General features: G+C 32.3%; 1 protein-coding gene across 6 annotated transcripts in view; it reads left to right on the top strand.

Annotated features, from left to right (window-relative positions):
* Positions 1-20,987, top strand: part of LOC111621971 (probable maltase-glucoamylase 2) — a 41,934-nt gene that overhangs the window by 12,346 nt on the left and 8,601 nt on the right. The window contains exons 1-2 of one of the 6 annotated variants that reach the window (XM_023364230.1): positions 15,969-16,063; positions 16,144-16,257. The exons of 2 other annotated variants lie outside the window; for them this stretch is intronic. Coding sequence is in view for 2 of the 4 variants with exons in the window: in XM_023364227.1 (XP_023219995.1) it covers positions 5,457-5,632 (176 nt within the window). In the remaining 2 variants the exon portion in view is untranslated. Of the gene's footprint in view, positions 1-5,421; positions 5,633-15,254; positions 15,372-15,537; positions 15,592-15,968; positions 16,064-16,143; positions 16,258-20,987 lie in introns of those variants that run through there. 3 more of the 6 variants (XM_023364227.1, XM_023364232.1, XM_023364229.1) reach the window with 3 other exon arrangements.

The following is a 20,987-nucleotide window of genomic DNA, read 5'->3' as shown; positions in this document are numbered from 1 at the left end:
ATAATTTGATCACGATTTAAATACAGTATTTATTTTTAATATTACCGATATGTCATCGAAAAGAAAACGTGTATTATCATTAAAAGACAAATTAAAGTATTTGTTTCGATTATCCGGATTTTTCCTTATCCGGACTACCTTCATCCCCAATTAGTCCGGATAATCGAGGTTCTACTGTATTAATATTTTTTTATTTTACCAAATGTAAGAAGGAAAAATCCTAAATTAATTACTAGTCAGTTAGTTCACACATTCAACTAAATTATAAAAATTTATCGTTAGAAGTAAGTATTACAGCAGAGGAAAGTCAATTTTTTCTCTTTTTATTAATATTTTTTTATTTTAACAAATGTAAGAAGGAAAAATCCTAAATTAATTACTAGTCAGTTAGTTAAGACACTCAATTACAGTTAATAATTCGGTTGTTTAAATGATTTATAATGATACTGGACTATTTTTTATGGAAGTAATGACTTGTTCGGTTTATTAATTTCAATTAAACTTAATCTCTAAATTAATTTTTTATTTTTATCGTTTCAAACTTTAAGGAATGATATATTTCCCCCCTCTCTTCTCTCTCTATAACTTGAAATTGAATTTATTACCTTAGCATCCGTCTAATGAAATACTTTAATTAACAGTATTATTATTTAATAATAGCATGAAGATTATATATAGATACTGATAGTTGTGTAAACTGAGTATCTAAAAGTTAATTAAGAATGTAAAATCTTTATAATAATTGTAAAAGTGTGAAGCAAATTATTATTTTTAAAATGAACAGTTAGCTAATAAAGCATGAAAAAATAATACTTAAATTTAAAAATTGATTAACATTATTAAATGTCTTGTCAGCTTTATCCATAGATAAATTGTAAAAATTGTTTACTACTATCTATTTATAATAAATCCTATTATTCTCAGAATTATAACAGTATTTCGTGAATAATTAGAATTTTTGTAGATTTATATATAATGTCTATAAACAGCTACCTATTTAAATTACTTTAATAACTCTAAGCAAGAATAAGATTATCGAAAAAGATGACGCTATCGCTTTAACAGAATGTAAAAATTATTTACATTTTATAGCTAGTAAGTGTAGATTTTCAAATAAAAATGTACATCTCTTGTACACAAAGACTCGAGTGCCATCTTATACAGGTTAGAACACAAGCGTAAGGCAACACAACACATCAGCAATCTACTACTAAGGGGGACTTTATATTAGAAACTGGCCCCCATGTAGGTGTTATATTTGTGAATGAAACCCGAAAAATTCGACGCAGCCAGCTCTGTCAGGCACGAACCCGCTATCAAACACTAGTGTTTAATAGCGTTCGATATACAGTCGATAAAAAAAAAACTATGTAGTGATGTTTGAAGAGTTAGCTAACCCATCAGTGGCTGAGTGGATCAAAACCACTGAACACAGGTCGTGGGTTCGCCCCACGTCAACTTACTGGCCACGTGGAATTTTCCGGGTTTTCTTTGTTTGTAACACCTAAATATGGGTCAATTTCCCATAGAAAGTCGTCCTAGGACTTTCAAACTCTCAAACTTATGTATAACAATGAGGTATAATATAATTCTTATTGCATGAAACGCTTCGATGTTTAGCATCACCCTTAATTTAATGCCAATTTTCGAAACGAACAAATGACGACGCTTAATCGAGGTTTAACTTCAGAAACTTTAAATTTTATAAAAGTTCTCAAGTAATTATTATGTATTATTGGAAAAATTTTTCATTGATCGAGTCGAAAGAATAGGATCCTTTTGTATTTATAGAATATTAACTCTGAAATATGCTTTTTTTTTTATCTTTAGAATTAATGAATTGGTGTGAATTGAATTTGTTGTAATGAAGAGATTTCCATAAATGCATATTAATATCCATAAATTTACATTTTAATTTATTCGTTCAACAAAAAAGAAATGATAAGGAGTTCTAAAATGAATTGCCACTAAATATAAAATATAAAAAATTTATCAATTTACATAAAAACTGGTGTTTTAATATACCTTTATTAAAAAATAGAAGTTTTAGTTCAATTATTCGAAAATACTTCATACTAGAATGATCAATTAATCGTTTTAATTTTAGTAATTTTTTTTCAATTAAAATCTTCGTATTACGCTTGAAAAATTTTACAAAAGTGAAATAATCTAAAAGGTTATAAGCTTCATAAATTTTCTACATAAATGCCCAATTATTGTTTAATTTAAAAAATAAATAAATAAAATTCATATCTAGAACGATTCGAAATTAAACAGAGTATTACTTTTCTGCAGGGTAAAAGTAATATTCTGTTTACTGTTGAAATAACGAAGAAATTCACAACACTAGTCCATACCCATTATATATTTATGTATAATCTTCATTGTGAAACTATTTCTAAGTTATTACAAATTAGGCTGAACAGATTTCATATTAAATATAAAACCAAATTATCCTACTGTATCTAAATCCTTGAGTATTCCGTGAAGTTCAAGATTCTATCTCTCTCCATTATTGTTGTTCAGTGTTCAAAGAACAGGAAAAAACTATTCGGAGAAGTCCAAAAAATTTTTCTACTCATTACTATCCAAACAATCTATATGTAAATATGTTAAATTTGCTAAACTAATATTTAACCATTATAACTGTGATTAAAATGTTTGTAAAATTTTATTTTTTGTACCTCATATAGAGATTAATCATAGATCAATAGAAAGAATTGAAATGAATTGAACTTAATATCTGTATTATAGGCCTATATATATAATCATAGGGAGTTACTCTTTCGAATTTCATATAACAGTATTTCTGAAGATATTAAATCAGTTAAATAACTTATTCGTTTTAATATATTTGCTATTACGTATGATAAAATTGATTTATATGTAAGGAATTTACATGATATATAAAAACATTTATGTATAAAAACAGCAAAAATTCTAGTAGTATTAACATTAGCTCTAATATGTTTATTTCCAAGGTAGTAGGTAAAACAATTTACACGCATGTAAAATCATACCATAAACGATATAGTTTAATCGATATTCAAGGAGCTATTCATACTTGTTTATAAGTCTAATATAGTGTTTGTTTATTTTAATCACTGTTAATATCAAGAATCGACCAGCAATCCGGCCTCATACCATCGGGCAGACGGCTTTGTCCTAGCTCCAGCATTAGTCTTACGACTGCTGGCACACAATATCACTGATTACTCGTCATTTTCCTGAACGTCACCTGTCAGACGGTCTCTTTCACCATCCAAGCACCGCATGATTCACCACTTTTAAATCATGGGACTACAAGGCTCGACCCATACACCTCCCTCGACTGATTGCAGACCACTCGTACAGAGTTCGAGCATATGTATAAATATAAAACCAAATTATCTTACTGTATCTTAGATACAGTATTCCGATCCTTGTGTATTCCGATACAACTCGATATTTGCCGTCCATCGAAGAGCAACTAGGAGAGCTCCTGCGCCTCGTTAGCAACACAATGGCGATTGGTACCCATGTGGTGACTATCACCAATTCAACACCATCACAATCTCTGACAGCTACCCTCTGCCTTACATCCAAGATTATGTCCAAACGCTACAGGGCAAAAACATATTTTGGATCCTCGACTTACAAGAACATATTTTCAGATCCCCGCGTATCCGGACGACTACCCTAAAACAGTAACTATACGCTTCGAACTGTTCAAGTTCCCATTCATGTCATTCGAACTGTGTAATGTCACCCAGACTTTTCGGCAGTCCATCCATCATACAGAGGCCTTATTTCTGCATCCCCCATCAGGATGATTTCCTCATTGCATCCACTACACCGGAAGAGCATCTTCAACAGCTCGAAGTTGCCTTCCAGCACTTCTCTGAGGCAGACATAATTCTAAATGTCTTAAGTGCAAGCTCAGAGAACACGCCATTATCGACATGCCATCTCCGATCGACTTTCTCTGAATTTCTACAAGATAACAGGATGGAGCCTGCTCACGTCCACTTACCTTTGAACAATACAGCTCTATAACACCGACAAGCGACTCTATTGCGATTTCTCTACAGGAACAGTTCGTTCTTACATTTCTCCATCTCTACATCATGCAGTCTTCGACTCACTTCACGGTCTTTCTCACCAGATATAGGTCTACGTGCTATATTCAAACTGTTTAGACAGCATTCCATCTAACCATCAATCAATTCAGACATCATTAGGTAAACTCGCTCTTATCTAATATATTAACATACCAAAGGCACCTATCATACGAACAATCCATCTGGCAAGTTCATCTTACCATCCGGGACGATTCCAACACGTCCTTGTAGATCTCATGGGTCTTCTTTTCCAATTGCAAATCTTTTTTGACTGTCTCATCTGTATTGACAAGTGCGTGTGGTGGCTGAAAACGTTACATGTCCCGGATATTTCGTAAATACAGTAAGTAGAGCATTCTATTCCATCTAGATATTACACTTCGGAGTTACATCTTATCTTATCATGACCACGGGCGACAATTTGAGTCGTCATTATTTACCTTACTGGAGACCCATGGCATCAGGGTCACTCTCTGATGCGATGGATAAATATGTATAAATTTGTAAATGACACTTAGCCTATATAATTACATTCAAAATTTTAAACTACCTTTTGAATTCATTAATATTCATTAAACCTTAGTATGTATTTTTTTGAATTAAATTTAAAATATTTTTACTGCCACTTTATTACTGGTAATGTAAATTACTAAATAAAGCTATTATCTAATATATAAATTTTTTAAAATAATTTAAAATATAACAAAAATAATAAATAAAATTCGTAACAATAATTATAAATCATATCATATAATAAATCTAATTTTTTATGAGGGCAAAAAAAGCTTTATTTGAGAGAGGAATTTTGAATAATCAATTATTAAATATGTAATGAATTTTCATATTTAATAATGAATTCTAATCTCATTTCAAAGCAAAATTTAGAAACTTAATTAAATATTTTTCATTCCTTTAAAAAAAAAATTAATTTAGATAGAAGTGTTTCCTGACTTAATTATTTTCAAAGTTATATTTTATTTGTGTTATAAATTAAACAAAAAAAAAGCTATATAAATTTAAAGAACAAGTTAAAAAAAATTGAATAATAAATCACTTTTCTGATACAGCATATATGCAAATTTCTTAAAAGAATTTTTGTGTTATGAATAATTATAGCAAATTCTCTTCTGCTTTCATCATATTAATTTATGATGTATGCTGTTTGAGATTTTAAATCTTTCCTTTAACTTTAAATTAATTACATTTTCAAAATAATAAATGTAAGGTCAACACACAATATCTTATCTTATAACAGATAATAACATACCTACAACACTAAAATTTTTTTTTATCAGCATTTTGTTGATATATAGCAGCCATTTTTAGAGACAATTGCTTTATTTATTCAGTTTGAAAATGGTATATAGTAAGAAAAATTCAAGATCATCTGTGATAATTAGGTTATGTTGTAATGTATATTTTAAATTTGGGTGCGTTTTTGCTGTTTGTAGTTTGCTAGGAATTGTCATTCCTTTATTTTTTGGTTATAAGGATACAGAGGAAAAATCCTGTAAAATCTCTTTTGAATATCAGTAAGTTTTTTTTTCTATTTTATATTTCAATAAATTATTATTTTAACGTTTTAATTAATTTCTCAGTTATAATTATGTTAATAATTTTTATTTAAAGTATAATATTAACATTTTCTTTTATAATTTTGGATATATTACATAAATATTAAGAAATTTCTAAGTTGAGAATAACAAAATAATGTTTTCCTTTTGTTAAAAATAATAAAATCATCATCTTTCCAAATAACTGATTTAAATGATACAACTTTTGACATCCATTATGCATAAACTGTTGTTCATTGATGTATTAATCACTATATATATATTTATTTTTGAATTTAAGATAAATTTATATGAATATAAATTACAGTAATTTAGCAAATGAAGACAGTTTTAATAATCCTATTACTAAGAAACCATAATTGGCATATCATTTTGAAGTATTCATAACTTCTTATACTGAAGTCAACAAACCAATTAACCTCATTTCAGTAGTAAAGAAGTTGAATCATTGCTGTATGTTATGAAATAAATTCAATAAAATATATCATATTTTGATTTGTTATTGATAGCACTGATGTATTATTCTAAGAGAATAAATTTCTTTAGTAAGTAATAAATAAAAAATTAATTACATAAATTTAACTTATTCTAAATTAGATGAATATTTATCAATTAAGTTACCATATATGTTCTCAAAATGATATTAAATTGATATATGTAATAACACTCCTTTAATTCAATTTAATTATATTTAAATTTTTAAGTTCTAAAGAGAACTTTAAAATTGAATAATTTAGATAAGTAATATGAATATTTTAAAGAGCTTGCTTATTACTTGAAAGTTATGTTCAAATTGTAAAAATTAAAGTGGTTAATAACACATATAATAAAGGAGTTTTTTTTATAATCACCAAAGAAGGATAAGAAGATTCAATGATATGATGGTAAAGGAGAACGAGGAAGTCATTCTATAGAAAGTTGATCTAGCTTCTGATTCTATGTCTGAAGCAGATGTGTTCGTTACAATATTCTTCATACTTTCACACTAAAAATTCCTGATGTTAAAGGCTTTGATATAACCGTAGAATTGAAAATATCTTCGGGGTAAAGAAATTCAAGATGGAACTTTGCTTTCTCGTAGTTTACGCTCTTAAAGGATATCAAAGTATACGTGATAGCATTTTTTTGAAAGGAAATGCTACTTCTTACTGAATAGTTGTTATATTCAGTAACAATGGTTATCATCTTGTCTGCAGAGTCTATAATTTCTGTTTTCTTTGCATCATTCAAAGGTTTATTTGCCTTTTCTTTTTTAATAACTTTACTCGAATATAAATATAGATTCTTTGTTAATGTGAATTCATCTCAGGAATGCAAAAATTCATCATCACCTGCATTAACTTTCTTGAACCATCCTCTTCTGCAAGAGCAAAAAATCTTTGCTTCATCATCAGCCACTTCATTAAATTCTCTAGTGTCTGTGACGAATTGAAGACATTGTTACAAATTTTCTCATTCTCTTTTCTTTGTTTTTTTCAATTTTATTTTGAGTTCATTGTTAAAACGCTGTAAAAAAAACCTCCTTTAAAATAACACTGTAAATCTCTTTAACAATGTTTTTCATGTTTGCTCAATTAAACAGTTTTCTCTTGTTTTTCTTTGTCATCAGTTAAAACATTTTATTCATTTTTTATTCCTTTTGACCTATGGACACTAATACTAGGAATATTTTTAAAACATTTCTTTCTATCTCATATATAATTTTAGTTTCATATTTATTATTTAAAATTCAAATATAATTTTTTTTTCTTTTTATTTATAAATTTTATATAACTTAGTCCTTAAATACTTAATAGAAATTTATAAGATATTTTATATACAATAAATAATTAAGAACAATTCAGAAATAGTTAAAATAATAATGTATAATAACATAATATTACAGTTGTTGTTAAAATATTAATAGATAAAATAATTTTAAGTCTTCTTGTCACAATGAATATTTTCAGCACTTCTTAAAGCTGAAGAAATACAGATTTAGGTAAACTCGTTTTTCAATAAATCAGTTTATTTGCACGAAAGTATTTATTTATATTTTAAAACAATAATTATTTATTGCCAAACTTTAGAAATCAATTCAAAAATATGATATTGAATACATAATTTCCTTTCTTTTCAATGGAACCCACTAGACAGTAAGAGAGCAATTGCAAGAAGACAACTGTCTTCATTTGTTGTTTGCTTTTCCCGAATAACAATTTGATAAAATAAAGGTATTTTGTAAGAGTAAATTAACTTTAATAGTCGTTAATATAATATAAATTTGACCACGTGCCACTAGATGCTCTTCTAGTTCTGTAAGTCTCTAGTTTTTTATAAGCCACAAGCGATAATACTTGAAAGACCCAACTTTTTAAGGGTAGAATTGCAATAAACGATCTCATAAATTAAATCTATAATTCTATCTATTAAATCTATCTATTAAATCTTATTAAATCTATTATCTAGTCATGTATTTCAAGTGAATTGTATTATATTAATGTAAATAGTATTTTTTATTCAAAATTAATGATTAATACTTTATAATGAAGAAAATTCTTGGTTTTTAAGTTTCAAAACAAACATAAATTTCTACAACAAAATAAAAATTGTCAAAGATGATTTGCTTGTTAATATTTAATTTAATAATGAAGGATAAGGAATAATGAAATTTTTGCAAAAAAACAACCTTGATTCAATTTGCAAAAATTTGAAAAGATGTTGACGTTGTTTATACATCGTCACTTTAAATAGATTTTAATAGGTTTAATAAATCAGTTAAAAAGTTACTTTTATATACGTTTGATTAGAGAAATCTTAATTAATTTTTAAATTAAATTAACACCTATTGTTAGTTATGTAGACAAATTAAACACCCACGTACGAACATAAGAATGACGGGTAGAAATTAAAGCAAGAATGCCAAATGAATTTTCTTCACGTGTCAAACACTTAAATAGGGACCATTTCTCACAGAAAAGCCTGTGTGTTGTCTTACCGTATTACATCAAACATTCGTTTTAATTCTTGATGGTCAAAATAAAAATATTCCGATAATTGTTAAAAGTACAGTACAATATTACACTCAGTGTAATGTTTGAGCTATCTGCCGAATTAATTTCTCTTTGTGTGTTTATCAATTACACTTGATTTCAAGACCACAAAATTTGGATTTTTGAATATAATTTGTTTTTAAAATATCATCACGTGAAATTATTCCAATAAGAATAGCTGAGATGAAAATGAAAGAAGAAGAAAAACCTAATTTACAATAAGAGCAAATTGAAATAAATTGATTGAAATATGACAGCTTTATTGAAATTTTACTTTTTATGAAATTATTATCCCTGGCACTCTGTCTTTTTAATATCATTTATTTGATTATTATGAAGTCTTTTATTTGATCAAAACTTCTTTAGTTTAATCGAGATAATCCTTTTTTTTCAATGAATTTGCTGCTGATGTCGCATTTCACGGACAAGAAATTTGATGAAAAAAACAGCAACATTATCTTCCATCCTATAAATTCTATCTTCCTTTTAGGAGCTGTCCAGGCGCCGATAAAATAGCAGAAACAGAAGTAGATCTTGTCGTTAACTGCATAGCCTACGTTTGTTTGATCAAAGTCCTCCTTTTCCTTAATTATAGAAAGACAAAGGAAAGCATAGAATTCGTTTCTTCGATTTATAATTAAGAGAGAGACTCCTCGGCAATAGTAATATTAGCCATTGTTGATAATAAATCAAACGGATAATTGATTTAATTCAATTAATCTACTTTATAGATACAAAGAATATTAAATTATAACAAATAAACTTAAAAATTGTTTTGGACGAAAAAAAAATCATGCAAATCGTTAATAAATATTTAAATTACCATAATTTATTGTTAAAAAATTTCTAAATTTATAAAAGAAAATTCGAGCAAAAAAAAAAAATATGTATAAAATTCGAGAATAATTCAACTTTTTCGGCTTTTTATATTATTTTAATTCTTAATATTTGATTAATGTCTAGTTTTATATTTTAAAAGGATTATTACATTTAAAAAGTAGTTCGGTGAAAAATATTTTTATTTTTTCATATTAAATAAACCAGCAAAGAGTTGCTTAACTTTTCCGGCAACATTTAAAACTGCGTGTTTGGCGCCATCTGTTACGATATTTTATTATTAAAAACTTTTTATAATTTTTTTAATTATTATATAAAATGGCAAAAATCTTAATTTTGAGGCTAGAGATGGGTTTTATAAAAAAATTTTAAATGTGAATAATCGAAATTGCCGCAATCGAAGACCATACGAACAATTAACCGAGCTTGAGAGGAGAAGGATCATTGGGTTGAAAGAAGCTGGATGGTCATCTAGGAGGTGCCGCCACATAGGCCGTTCTGACAACAATGTGGTGGTGTTGGGACTAGTGGACTAGGGAGAGCTCGCATACGTAGCGCTCAGGTTCGGGATACCCTCGGCAGACTACTAGCCTAGATGATTGCCTGGCCCTCCAAAAAGCACGCACACAGCCGACCGTATCGTTGTCCTCTATCCTGACACAGGTGACGCCATCATTACAGGCCCGTGTCTATCCGTACAATTTCGAGGCGCCTGGGTGAGGAACATTTCGTATCGCGGCTACCATTACGCGTGCTGCCATTGACAGCCACTCACAGTTGCCTCCGTTTAGAGTGGTGTTGCTTCCGATGAATTGGATCTCAACGGAATGGAATCGGGTCGTCTTCAACGACAAATTCTCTCACGGCGACCTCTCAAGGCAGTTTCTAGCAGCCATTTTCCAACAGGACAATTCTCGACCACACACATCGAGGGTGTCACAGGACTACTGCCTCGGCCACATTGGGCAATGTGGCAGTCTCCTGATTTGTTACCGATCGAACATGTCGAGGATGACCTGGGACGCTAAGTTGGACAGCCTAGGAGTTTGACCAAATTACAGGACTGCTTGTAGCAACTTTTGTTCTGATCAATTTTTTAATTGGACGATTAGTTTACGAGAAGTGGTATAAGTAGATCCCTGTGGCGTAACTCTGGAATTTACAAAGGAAAGAACCATTTAAAGTTCTATGCTCTGAAAGACATCATAAAATCTTTTCCTTAAATCATCAAATGAAGCAACGCCATGCTTTCGAGTTACTGTGACCGTAGGGTCGGCACCTCTTCGGCGCCCTGTCAGGATGACACCACCGAGTCTCTAAGGGACTCGAAAAACGCGACTTTATGTCACGAGATTCGCAAGCGGTAGCGTGTGAGCGCTTGGATTCGGATTAGAGGTGAGGAGAGAGACGAGGAAGTGACTCACTCGGACTCCATATGTTCTAACAAAAATTCAATTTTAATAATAAACAAAGAAAATACAGAGATATCGGACTTAATTATACTATTCCGTTCGAGAGAGAGAGTTTACAACTGGATCGCAGGTTGATAAATACCTTTCTTTTTCCTAGGTCGCAGATCTATCGTATGATGACACTCTTGACTCCTCTGAAATGGTCTTTCCACTAGTTCTTGTCCGTTAATTGGATCTCGGAGGTGTGGAAGCACGGAAGTGGGGTGAGATTCTTAAGGAGACACGGTGTTACTTCTGTCAAGGTGTTATTTCGGAATTTTGGTGCACGGGTTTTATCCTGGGTCACGGTTTGAATCCTGGATCACGGTTTTAATCCTCGGATGACGACTTCTGTAGAGGGACTTCGGATGACGACTTTTGTAGAGGGACTTCGGATGACGACTGACCTCGGGGTCGTTTTTCTTTTTCCCTTTTTCATTCCTCTTGGGTTTTTTCCATGAGGTCAGGTGATGGCCTTTAACGGTCGCCCGTCCAATATGTCTTTTCCATTCAAAGTTCCTGGTGACACATCCCTGACTAACTTGATCCGACTCAACAAGGAACAAACTCCGTGGGAAATAATTTTTATGGCTTTTAGCCTAACTCGATAAAACGTTCGAATTTAACCGATTAAAGTTTCCAATAATTAAAATGTAAAATAACAATTTATTGTGGGTCTGTTCGTCCCTCACATCACCCCGGCCTTTCCAAAATCGGGCTTGTTCTGAGTGAGCAAGATCGATTTTAAGGAGCTGAAGTTTCAATGGAAGGTAGAGGATGTAGGGTGTTTCCTGGAGGTTCTTGCGATTTTCGATGAAATTCGACTTGAAAATGATAAGGACCCGTCTTGTGAACACATTATATTTAAAAGTCTCTCTCTCTCTCTCTGAGTGAATAATACTAACATGAATTATTTCCGACATTGATATGATTTTTTCTATGATATGGTTATCATTTTACTTAATTATTTCCGACAATATATTTTTCTCTATAACGCGGTACAATTGTTTCTCATTACTTTTCCCTACAGTTCTTTTTTTTCATACAACGTTTAAATTTCACGATCTGCTCTCTTTCTCGGAGATAATACAAAATGGGTATCCTAAGATAACTAGGAATAAACAAGGATAACTTACAATCGCGTACAAGATTCAAAGACTCGTAATGTTTACAGCTAACTGGTTCTTTGCTCTTTCTCTCTTTTATTATTATTATTTTGTTTTTCTCCCGCAGAAGTTCTAAGCCACGCGTTGTATTTCCTATTTCGATTCTTCCCGTTTCGATCGGTTCCCCTTTTTTTTTCGCTTGCTAATTGTTGTGATCTCTAACTAATTCTGCTAATTGTCGCGGTAAATTTTTGTCTGTCTAATTTTTACCCGTACCTTATTTGTATATGTGGAAGGGGATATTCTTACTGGTATGCGACTTCGCGGCGGATATGGTTTTATAGTAGAGGTTGTGTCTGAAGTTCTCGGATTCGGCGATGTCGTTGACGTTTGGGAGCATGCGAATATCGGAAAAATTGGGATGCATAAAATTGTGAATATCATGGCGAAGAAAATGACTATAACATTAATAAATGTTTGTAGAACTGTCAATCGAACTGCTCGCTGATCGGATTCCGATTGTTGTTCTCGCTGGCTACTTACTTTCGGTGGACTTTGGTTCTGTGCCTCCGCATGAATCAGTGCACGCTTTAATTTCGGTTCTCTTTCATTTATTATTTTTCGTCCTTTTCCGTTATGGGAGATAGATTTTCGTTCATTGTCCTTCGGACTGATCAGTTTTTTTATGTTTTTCTCTGTGTACCTTTGAATTTTCGGATTTGGTAGTTTTTCTATGCTTCGTTCCCGGGGGCGATCTATTAAGTTTTTCTCGCTTATCACTTTTTGGTTGGTTGTGAAGTTTTTTTCTATGCGGACTACTCTGACAATAATTTCTTTATTGGTTCGAGTCTTTTTCGGTTGGATTCGTCTCGTTGTCCCTTTTTGTGTGGCATGTTCTTGGAAGCGGACCACTCTTCCATCGGGGAGTTTTATTGTTTCTGTCGATAAGTTTATTTCTAACCCCTGGTCTTTTATTATGTCTCTTCCTATTAGTCCGTCAAATGGTTGCGTAATTTCATCGTCTACAATGCAACATGGGTAAGAAAATGGCAAGGGTCCTATTTGAAATAGGAAATTGGTTTCACCATACGTGTTGATTCGGTGTCCGGTGACGCTTCGGAAAGATATCTCGCTCCTGCTATTTTTCCTTTTGAAGGCGCCTAATCGGTGCGCCAGTGATCTTGACAACAGCGTCACTTTGGATCCTGTATCTATGCCTAATCGGGTTGCTATGTCATCAATCAAACAATGTAACGTAGGCTCCGCGTCATGCGCTCTGAAATTACGATGAGTTGCTGCATCCCTGAATCTAGATATCCTAATTCTGGGTGTATTTTTTCTCTCTTGCCTAAAATCACCTCTAAAATTTCGTCGGTTTCTGTTGACTCTTCTCTCGTAGTGCCGTATCTGGGATTGTGATGGAGTCGTCCGGGTTCGCCAGTTAATTCTCGAGTCGCCTAAATTGTCTCTTGCCTCATATCGTCTTGGTCTGTGACGAGAATTGTATGGTTGATTTCGCACGCCGCCTATGATGTTTCTTGAGTCGTTAAATGGGTCACTATATCTGTTGTTAGCATTGTTGCCTCTATGCAAGGGGAATTCGGGTTGACTTTCCTGCCGTCGTAACTCATGTAATTGCTCTTGTATTTGCCTGATTGTTTGATCTATAGTTCTATCGATATAGCTTTGTCTTCGTGGTTCTGGATATTCTCGAGAATGCCAACATGGCGGTGGTCTGCGTCTAGGATTTCCTCGACTCCGTCCTTGTGTGCCTAATCGCCTCAATTGCTCTTGAATTTCTGCTAAAGTTTCCTCTAATTGCTTCTGATGTGCTCCACTAGGATCCTTTTTCGGTTCGGTAGGATTGTTTATGTTCCTGACTATCGCTCGTGATTTCGCCGTTAATTGTTCAATAGTTTCCTCGCTGATGGCTGCCTGCATTGCCTTATCGAATGTTTCCGGATCTCGCGACATCACTTGTCTTTTTATACGCTCTTTTAAGCCGCTGAGGAATTGCACCAGCAATCTTTCGTCCCTCTCTTTTTGTTGACATCTTTTGATAACTTCCCTTTCCTGTGCATTCCTGCTAGTTTGTTCTACCATCGTATCCCTTACCAGGGTCTGTAATCGCACGGCATAGGTTTGTACATCTTCGTCTCGCCCTTGGACACAGGCATGGAACTTTTGTAAACGTAAAGAAATTGGCTCTCTATCAAATCGCTTAATCATGAGTTTCTTGAACTCCTCATACGTCACCACCTCCTGCATCTTTGCATCCTTCCATGCAAACTCGCGGGCTATCCCCGTTAATTTTAATTTTGCGATTCCTAAACATTGTGCTTTACTCCAACTAGTTAATTTTGCGATTTCGTCTAACGACTCAAAAAAATCGGTGACCTTAAGGCCCTCTGTGTCCCCCGCAAAGGAAAGTATCAATGGAATCATGCCTCCTAATCCGCCTAACGCGGCTCCTCCTGTGGGCTCTGCTCTTGCACCTCCTGCTGTCTCTCCTCGCGCCCGACCTTCACCTCTTGTCTCCATCTTTTTTCGAGTTACTGTGACCGTTATTCTGTTATCGTTATTCTGTATCGTAGTGTTATTTGATCATAGTGTAATGTATATGGGGGCTTCCAATAGGTTACAATAAAAAATTAGAAAAGTATCCAAGAATTGATCGGTATAATTTAATTTTGAAAATAAGTTTACAATCTTCCCACATTATATATTTTGTTTACTGAAGAGTTAAAGAAAAATTCTGTTTTCCGAATCTTGAGAGAAAACAAATATTTTATTGCTGTCTGGAAGTTTGAAAACTTCTTTCTCTTCACATTTAGCACAGAATTTCTAAATTTCCTTTTTCCATTAGAAATAATTTGCCCTTTAATCAAATGTGTTTTATTCGTTTTCTTTCCTCAGAATCTTGAGTGGAAGAAATGCTATCAAATATTCTCGTGCTAACTGAGAGGTGCCCATCAGAGTCAGGTGAATAAAATCACTGAACAACGGTAGTTGGTCGCGGGTTCGACCCTCACCAAAGAACTAGCTGGAATGTGTTCCAGATTTTCTTCACGTGTCTAACGCTCAAATAGAGACCAATTTCCACAAAGACATCCAGAAAGGCATCTTCAACAAAGCGCCCTTCTGTTGCCGTTCCCTTATTCTATCTTAAGCTATCTGAAAGCTTCTTTTTCTCTCTCATTGTTACTGAATTTCTAAATTTCTATTGAATATTTATTGTCTTATCGATATACGTTTGGTGTTCGTTTTCAAAGTTGGTAATATTTTATTTTCGAGTATCTTATTATATTTTTCAATATTTTGAAAATCCTGTAAACATATCATCAGAATCTTTATTTCTAGAAATTCAGACTTTTATATAAAAAAAATAATAATAATAAAGTTTTAACAATGCTCAATTAATATAATGTAATCAAATATTCATTTAATAATTTTCTAATGATCCATGGAAACGTTAATAATTCAATTTACTTGTAAGTAGTATATTAAATTATCTTTGTAAGGCTGATTTTGTAAGTGGTGGTGGTCGATGCCCTTTATATTATTACAAAATATTCTCGAATTTTTAAAATTTTAAAGAATAATCGACTATTATCACTTATAATTTTACAAAATAGGTAATACTATTGTTGAAGAAACACAAAATAATAATTCCTATAATGCTGTTATTAAATGATGATCTTAAATCAGCGTTTCCCAAAATAGGATTCGCAGACAAATTTCACAGATAAACCAAGAAACATTCAGAAGCTTTCTAGTAATGTGGGTTTATTATTTTAAAAATATACTATTAAACGAGTTTCGATGTAGAATAATACGTTTTCTATACAATCAGTATGTATACGAGTCGCTTCTCACGTAGATCGTGTTCAGTCACCACCACTCACAGCATATGAGCGTGTGAATCGTTCGACGTACAGTAAATAAGGTTATTATTATGTGTGTGTATGTAAAAATAAGAATGAATTTGAATTATTTCATTGATAAACTTTGTATATCTGAAAAATGTATGTTACTACACACAGTCCATAATACACACGTGTCCAAAACTTAAGGACAGTCAGTTGGTGAAGAACTTGTCACAACATTGAGTGCTGCATTGCAGTTGGAGATGGACACATGCAATAGTGGCTGAATTGGTAAGCGCTTTTCATCCATTCTCCACCTACAGTATGTCCAACTGTTGTATGTATCTTTTTTGTTAAAGGCTCACTTTCATTACTTTTATTTGTAAAATCCTATAAGTCGTCGTGTATTATCTTGTGTTAGACGTCTAGTAATATAGTTCTTGCCATATGTCTTCATTCATTTACAGTTCTCTACTCATGTATAAATGTCTTCAGTCCTTAAGTTTTGGACACATTTATATATATTTATGTATGTTTTTATGTATATTTAGAGAGAGAGAGACACTAAAAAAGGACCTTTTTAAAAGGTCTGTACATTTCGTAGTTTGGGAACTGTTGTGTTAAACGATCCCCCATAACGTCTGCACATAAAATATCATTTATATTTGCTATTCATTTATATAGTTTTCTTGATATTTTCAATATACTTTATGCTTCTTTTTTCAACTTTTGCACGGAAAGGAGGTCTGGTCTCAAAGGAAGAAAACATATTGGAAGCACAGTTGGACTCTTCTAATTATAGTCCAAGGACATTACAGATATGACCAAATTACATAAAAAAAAAAACAAAAATAGTATCATAAATATATCCAACACATTTTTAATTCCACGGTTAAGAAAATAACAGCAAGAAAATTGGATATTTACTTAAAAGTTTTATTGATAATCTTTAACTCCGTTCTACTATTTACTTCAAAATTTTTGCTTTTTGTTAAGACTTGTTTACAAATCCTGTGGGTCTATAATTAATAAATATTTACCTCTTAACATCAAAGCAATATTAACGAAGTTAACTTTGTTTCTGTCTTATATTAATCAGAAATTGTAAATTATTATTATATTTCNAGTTAAAATAATAATGTATAATAACATAATATTACAGTTGCTGTTAAAATATTAATAGATAAAAGAATTTTAAGTCTTTTTGTCACAATGAATATTTTCAGCACCTCTTAAAGCTGAAGAAATACAGATTTAGCTAAACTCATTTTTCAATAAATCAGTTTATTTGCACGAAAGTATTTATTTATATTTTAAAACAATAATTATTTATTGCCAAACTTTAGAAATCAATTCAAAAATATGATATTGAATACATAATTTCCTTTCTTTTCAATGGAACCCACTAGACAGTAAGAGAGCAATTGCAAGAAGACAACTGTCTTCATTTGTTGTTTGCTTTTCCCGAATAACAATTTGATAAAATAAAGGTATTTTGTAAGAGTAAATTAACTTTAATAGTCGTTAATATAATATAAATTTGACCACGTGCCACTAGATGCTCTTCTAGTTCTGTAAGTCTCTAGTTTTTTATAAGCCACAAGCGATAATACTTGAAAGACCCAACTTTTTAAGGGTAGAATTGCAATAAACGATCTCATAAATTAAATCTATTATTCTATCTATTAAATCTATCTATTAAATCTTATTAAATCTATTATCTAGTCATGTATTTCAAGTGAATTGTATTATATTAATGTAAATAGTATTTTTTATTCAAAATTAATGATTAATACTTTATAATGAAGAAAATTCTTGGTTTTTAAGTTTCAAAACAAACATAAATTTCTACAACAAAATAAAAATTGTCAAAGATGATTTGCTAGTTAATATTTAATTTAATAATGAAGGATAAGGAATAATGAAATTTTTGCAAAAAAACAACCTTGATTCAATTTGCAAAAATTTGAAAAGATGTTGACGTTGTTTATACATCGTCACTTTAAATAGATTTTAATAGGTTTAATAAATCAGTTAAAAAGTTACTTTTATATACGTTTGATTAGAGAAATCTTAATTAATTTTTAAATTAAATTAACACCTATTGTTAGTTATGTAGACAAATTAAACACCCACGTACGAACATAAGAATGACGGGTAGAAATTAAAGCAAGAATGCCAAATGAATTTTCTTCACGTGTCAAACACTTAAATAGGGACCATTTCTCACAGAAAAGCCTGTGTGTTGTCTTACCGTATTACATCAAACATTCGTTTTAATTCTTGATGGTCAAAATAAAAATATTCCGATAATTGTTAAAAGTACAGTACAATATTACACTCAGTGTAATGTTTGAGCTATCTGCCGAATTAATTTCTCTTTGTGTGTTTATCAATTACACTTGATTTCAAGACCACAAAATTTGGATTTTTGAATATAATTTGTTTTTAAAATATCATCACGTGAAATTATTCCAATAAGAATAGCTGAGATGAAAATGAAAGAAGAAGAAAAACCTAATTTACAATAAGAGCAAATTGAAATAAATTGATTGAAATATGACAGCTTTATTGAAATTTTACTTTTTATGAAATTATTATCCCTGGCACTCTGTCTTTTTAATATCATTTATTTGATTATTATGAAGTCTTTTATTTGATCAAAACTTCTTTAGTTTAATCGAGATAATCCTTTTTTTTCAATGAATTTGCTGCTGATGTCGCATTTCACGGACAAGAAATTTGATGAAAAGAACAGCAACATTATCTTCCGTCCCATAAATTCTATCTTCCTTTTAGGAGCTGTCCAGGCGCCGATAAAATAGCAGAAACAGAAGTAGATCTTGTCGTTAACTGCATAGCCTACGTTTGTTTGATCAAAGTCCTCCTTTTCCTTAATTATAGAAAGACAAAGGAAAGCATAGAATTCGTTTCTTCGATTTATAATTAAGAGAGAGACTCCTCGGCAATAGTAATATTAGCCATTGTTGATAATAAATCAAACGGATAATTGATTTAATTCAATTAATCTACTTTATAGATACAAAGAATATTAAATTATAACAAATAAACTTAAAAATTGTTTTGGACGAAAAAAAAATCATGCAAGTCGTTAATAAATATTTAAATTACCATAATTTATTGTTAAAAAATTTCTAAATTTATAAAAGAAAATTCGAGCAAAAAAAAAAAAATATGTATAAAATTCGAGAATAATTCAACTTTTTCGGCTTTTTATATTATTTTAATTCTTAATATTTGATTAATGTCTAGTTTTATATTTTAAAAGGATTATTACATTTAAAAAGTAGTTCGGTGAAAAATATTTTTATTTTTTCATATTAAATAAACCAGCAAAGAGTTGCTTAACTTTTCCGGCAACATTTAAAACTGCGTGTTTGGCGCCATCTGTTACGATATTTTATTATTAAAAACTTTTTATAATTTTTTTAATTATTATATAAAATGGCAAAAATCTTAATTTTGAGGCTAGAGATGGGTTTTATAAAAAAATTTTAAATGTGAATAATCGAAATTGCCTCAATCGAAGACCATACGAACAATTAACCGAGCTTGAGAGGAGAAGGATCATTGGGTTGAAAGAAGCTGGATGGTCATCTAGGAGGTGCCGCCACATAGGCCGTTCTGACAACAATGTGGTGGTGTTGGGACTAGTGGACTAGGGAGAGCTCGCATACGTAGCGCTCAGGTTCGGGATACCCTCAGCAGACTACTAGCCTAGATGATTGCCTGGCCCTCCAAAAAGCACGCACACAGCCGACCGTATCGTTGTCCTCTATCCTGACACAGGTGGCGCCATCATTACAGGCCCGTGTCTATCCGTACAATTTCGAGGCGCCTGGGTGAGGAACATTTCGTATCGCGGCTACCATTACGCGTGCTGCCATTGACAGCCACTCACAGTTGCCTCCGTTTAGAGTGGTGTTGCTTCCGATGAATTGGATCTCAACGGAATGGAATCGGGTCGTCTTCAACGACAAATTCTCTCACGGCGACCTCTCAAGGCAGTTTCTAGCAGCCATTTTCCAACAGGACAATTCTCGACCACACACATCGAGGGTGTCACAGGACTACTGCCTCGGCCACATTGGGCAATGTGGCAGTCTCCTGATTTGTTACCGATCGAACATGTCGAGGATGACCTGGGACGCTAAGTTGGACAGCCTAGGAGTTTGACCAAATTACAGGACTGCTTGTAGCAACTTTTGTTCTGATCAATTTTTTAATTGGACGATTAGTTTACGAGAAGTGGTATAAGTAGATCCCTGTGGCGTAACTCTGGAATTTACAAAGGAAAGAACCATTTAAAGTTCTATGCTCTGAAAGACATCATAAAATCTTTTCCTTAAATCATCAAATGAAGCAACGCCATGCTTTCGAGTTACTGTGACCGTAGGGTCGGCACCTCTTCGGCGCCCTGTCAGGATGACACCACCGAGTCTCTAAGGGACTCGAAAAACGCGACTTTATGTCACGAGATTCGCAAGCGGTAGCGTGTGAGCGCTTGGATTCGGATTAGAGGTGAGGAGAGAGACGAGGAAGTGACTCACTCGGACTCCATATGTTCTAACAAAAATTCAATTTTAATAATAAACAAAGAAAATACAGAGATATCGGACTTAATTATACTATTCCGTTCGAGAGAGAGAGTTTACAACTGGATCGCGGGTTGATAAATACCTTTCTTTTTCCTAGGTCGCAGATCTATCGTATGATGACACTCTTGACTCCTCTGAAATGGTCTTTCCACTAGTTCTTGTCCGTTAATTGGATCTCGGAGGTGTGGAAGCACGGAAGTGGGGTGAGATTCTTAAGGAGACACGGTGTTACTTCTGTCAAGGTGTTATTTCGGAATTTTGGTGCACGGGTTTTATCCTGGGTCACGGTTTTAATCCTGGGGCACGGTTTGAATCCTGGATCACGGTTTTAATCCTCGGATGACGACTTCTGTAGAGGGACTTCGGATGACGACTTTTGTAGAGGGACTTCGGATGACGACT

The sequence above is a fragment of the Centruroides sculpturatus genome, unplaced genomic scaffold (genome assembly GCF_000671375.1).
Source record: "Centruroides sculpturatus isolate CEXI.00-Female unplaced genomic scaffold, Cexi_2.0 scaffold82, whole genome shotgun sequence".
NCBI lineage: Eukaryota > Metazoa > Arthropoda > Arachnida > Scorpiones > Buthidae > Centruroides > Centruroides sculpturatus.
The sequence above is the reverse complement of the archived record's forward strand: the minus strand, read 5'-3'. Positions and strand labels throughout refer to the sequence as shown.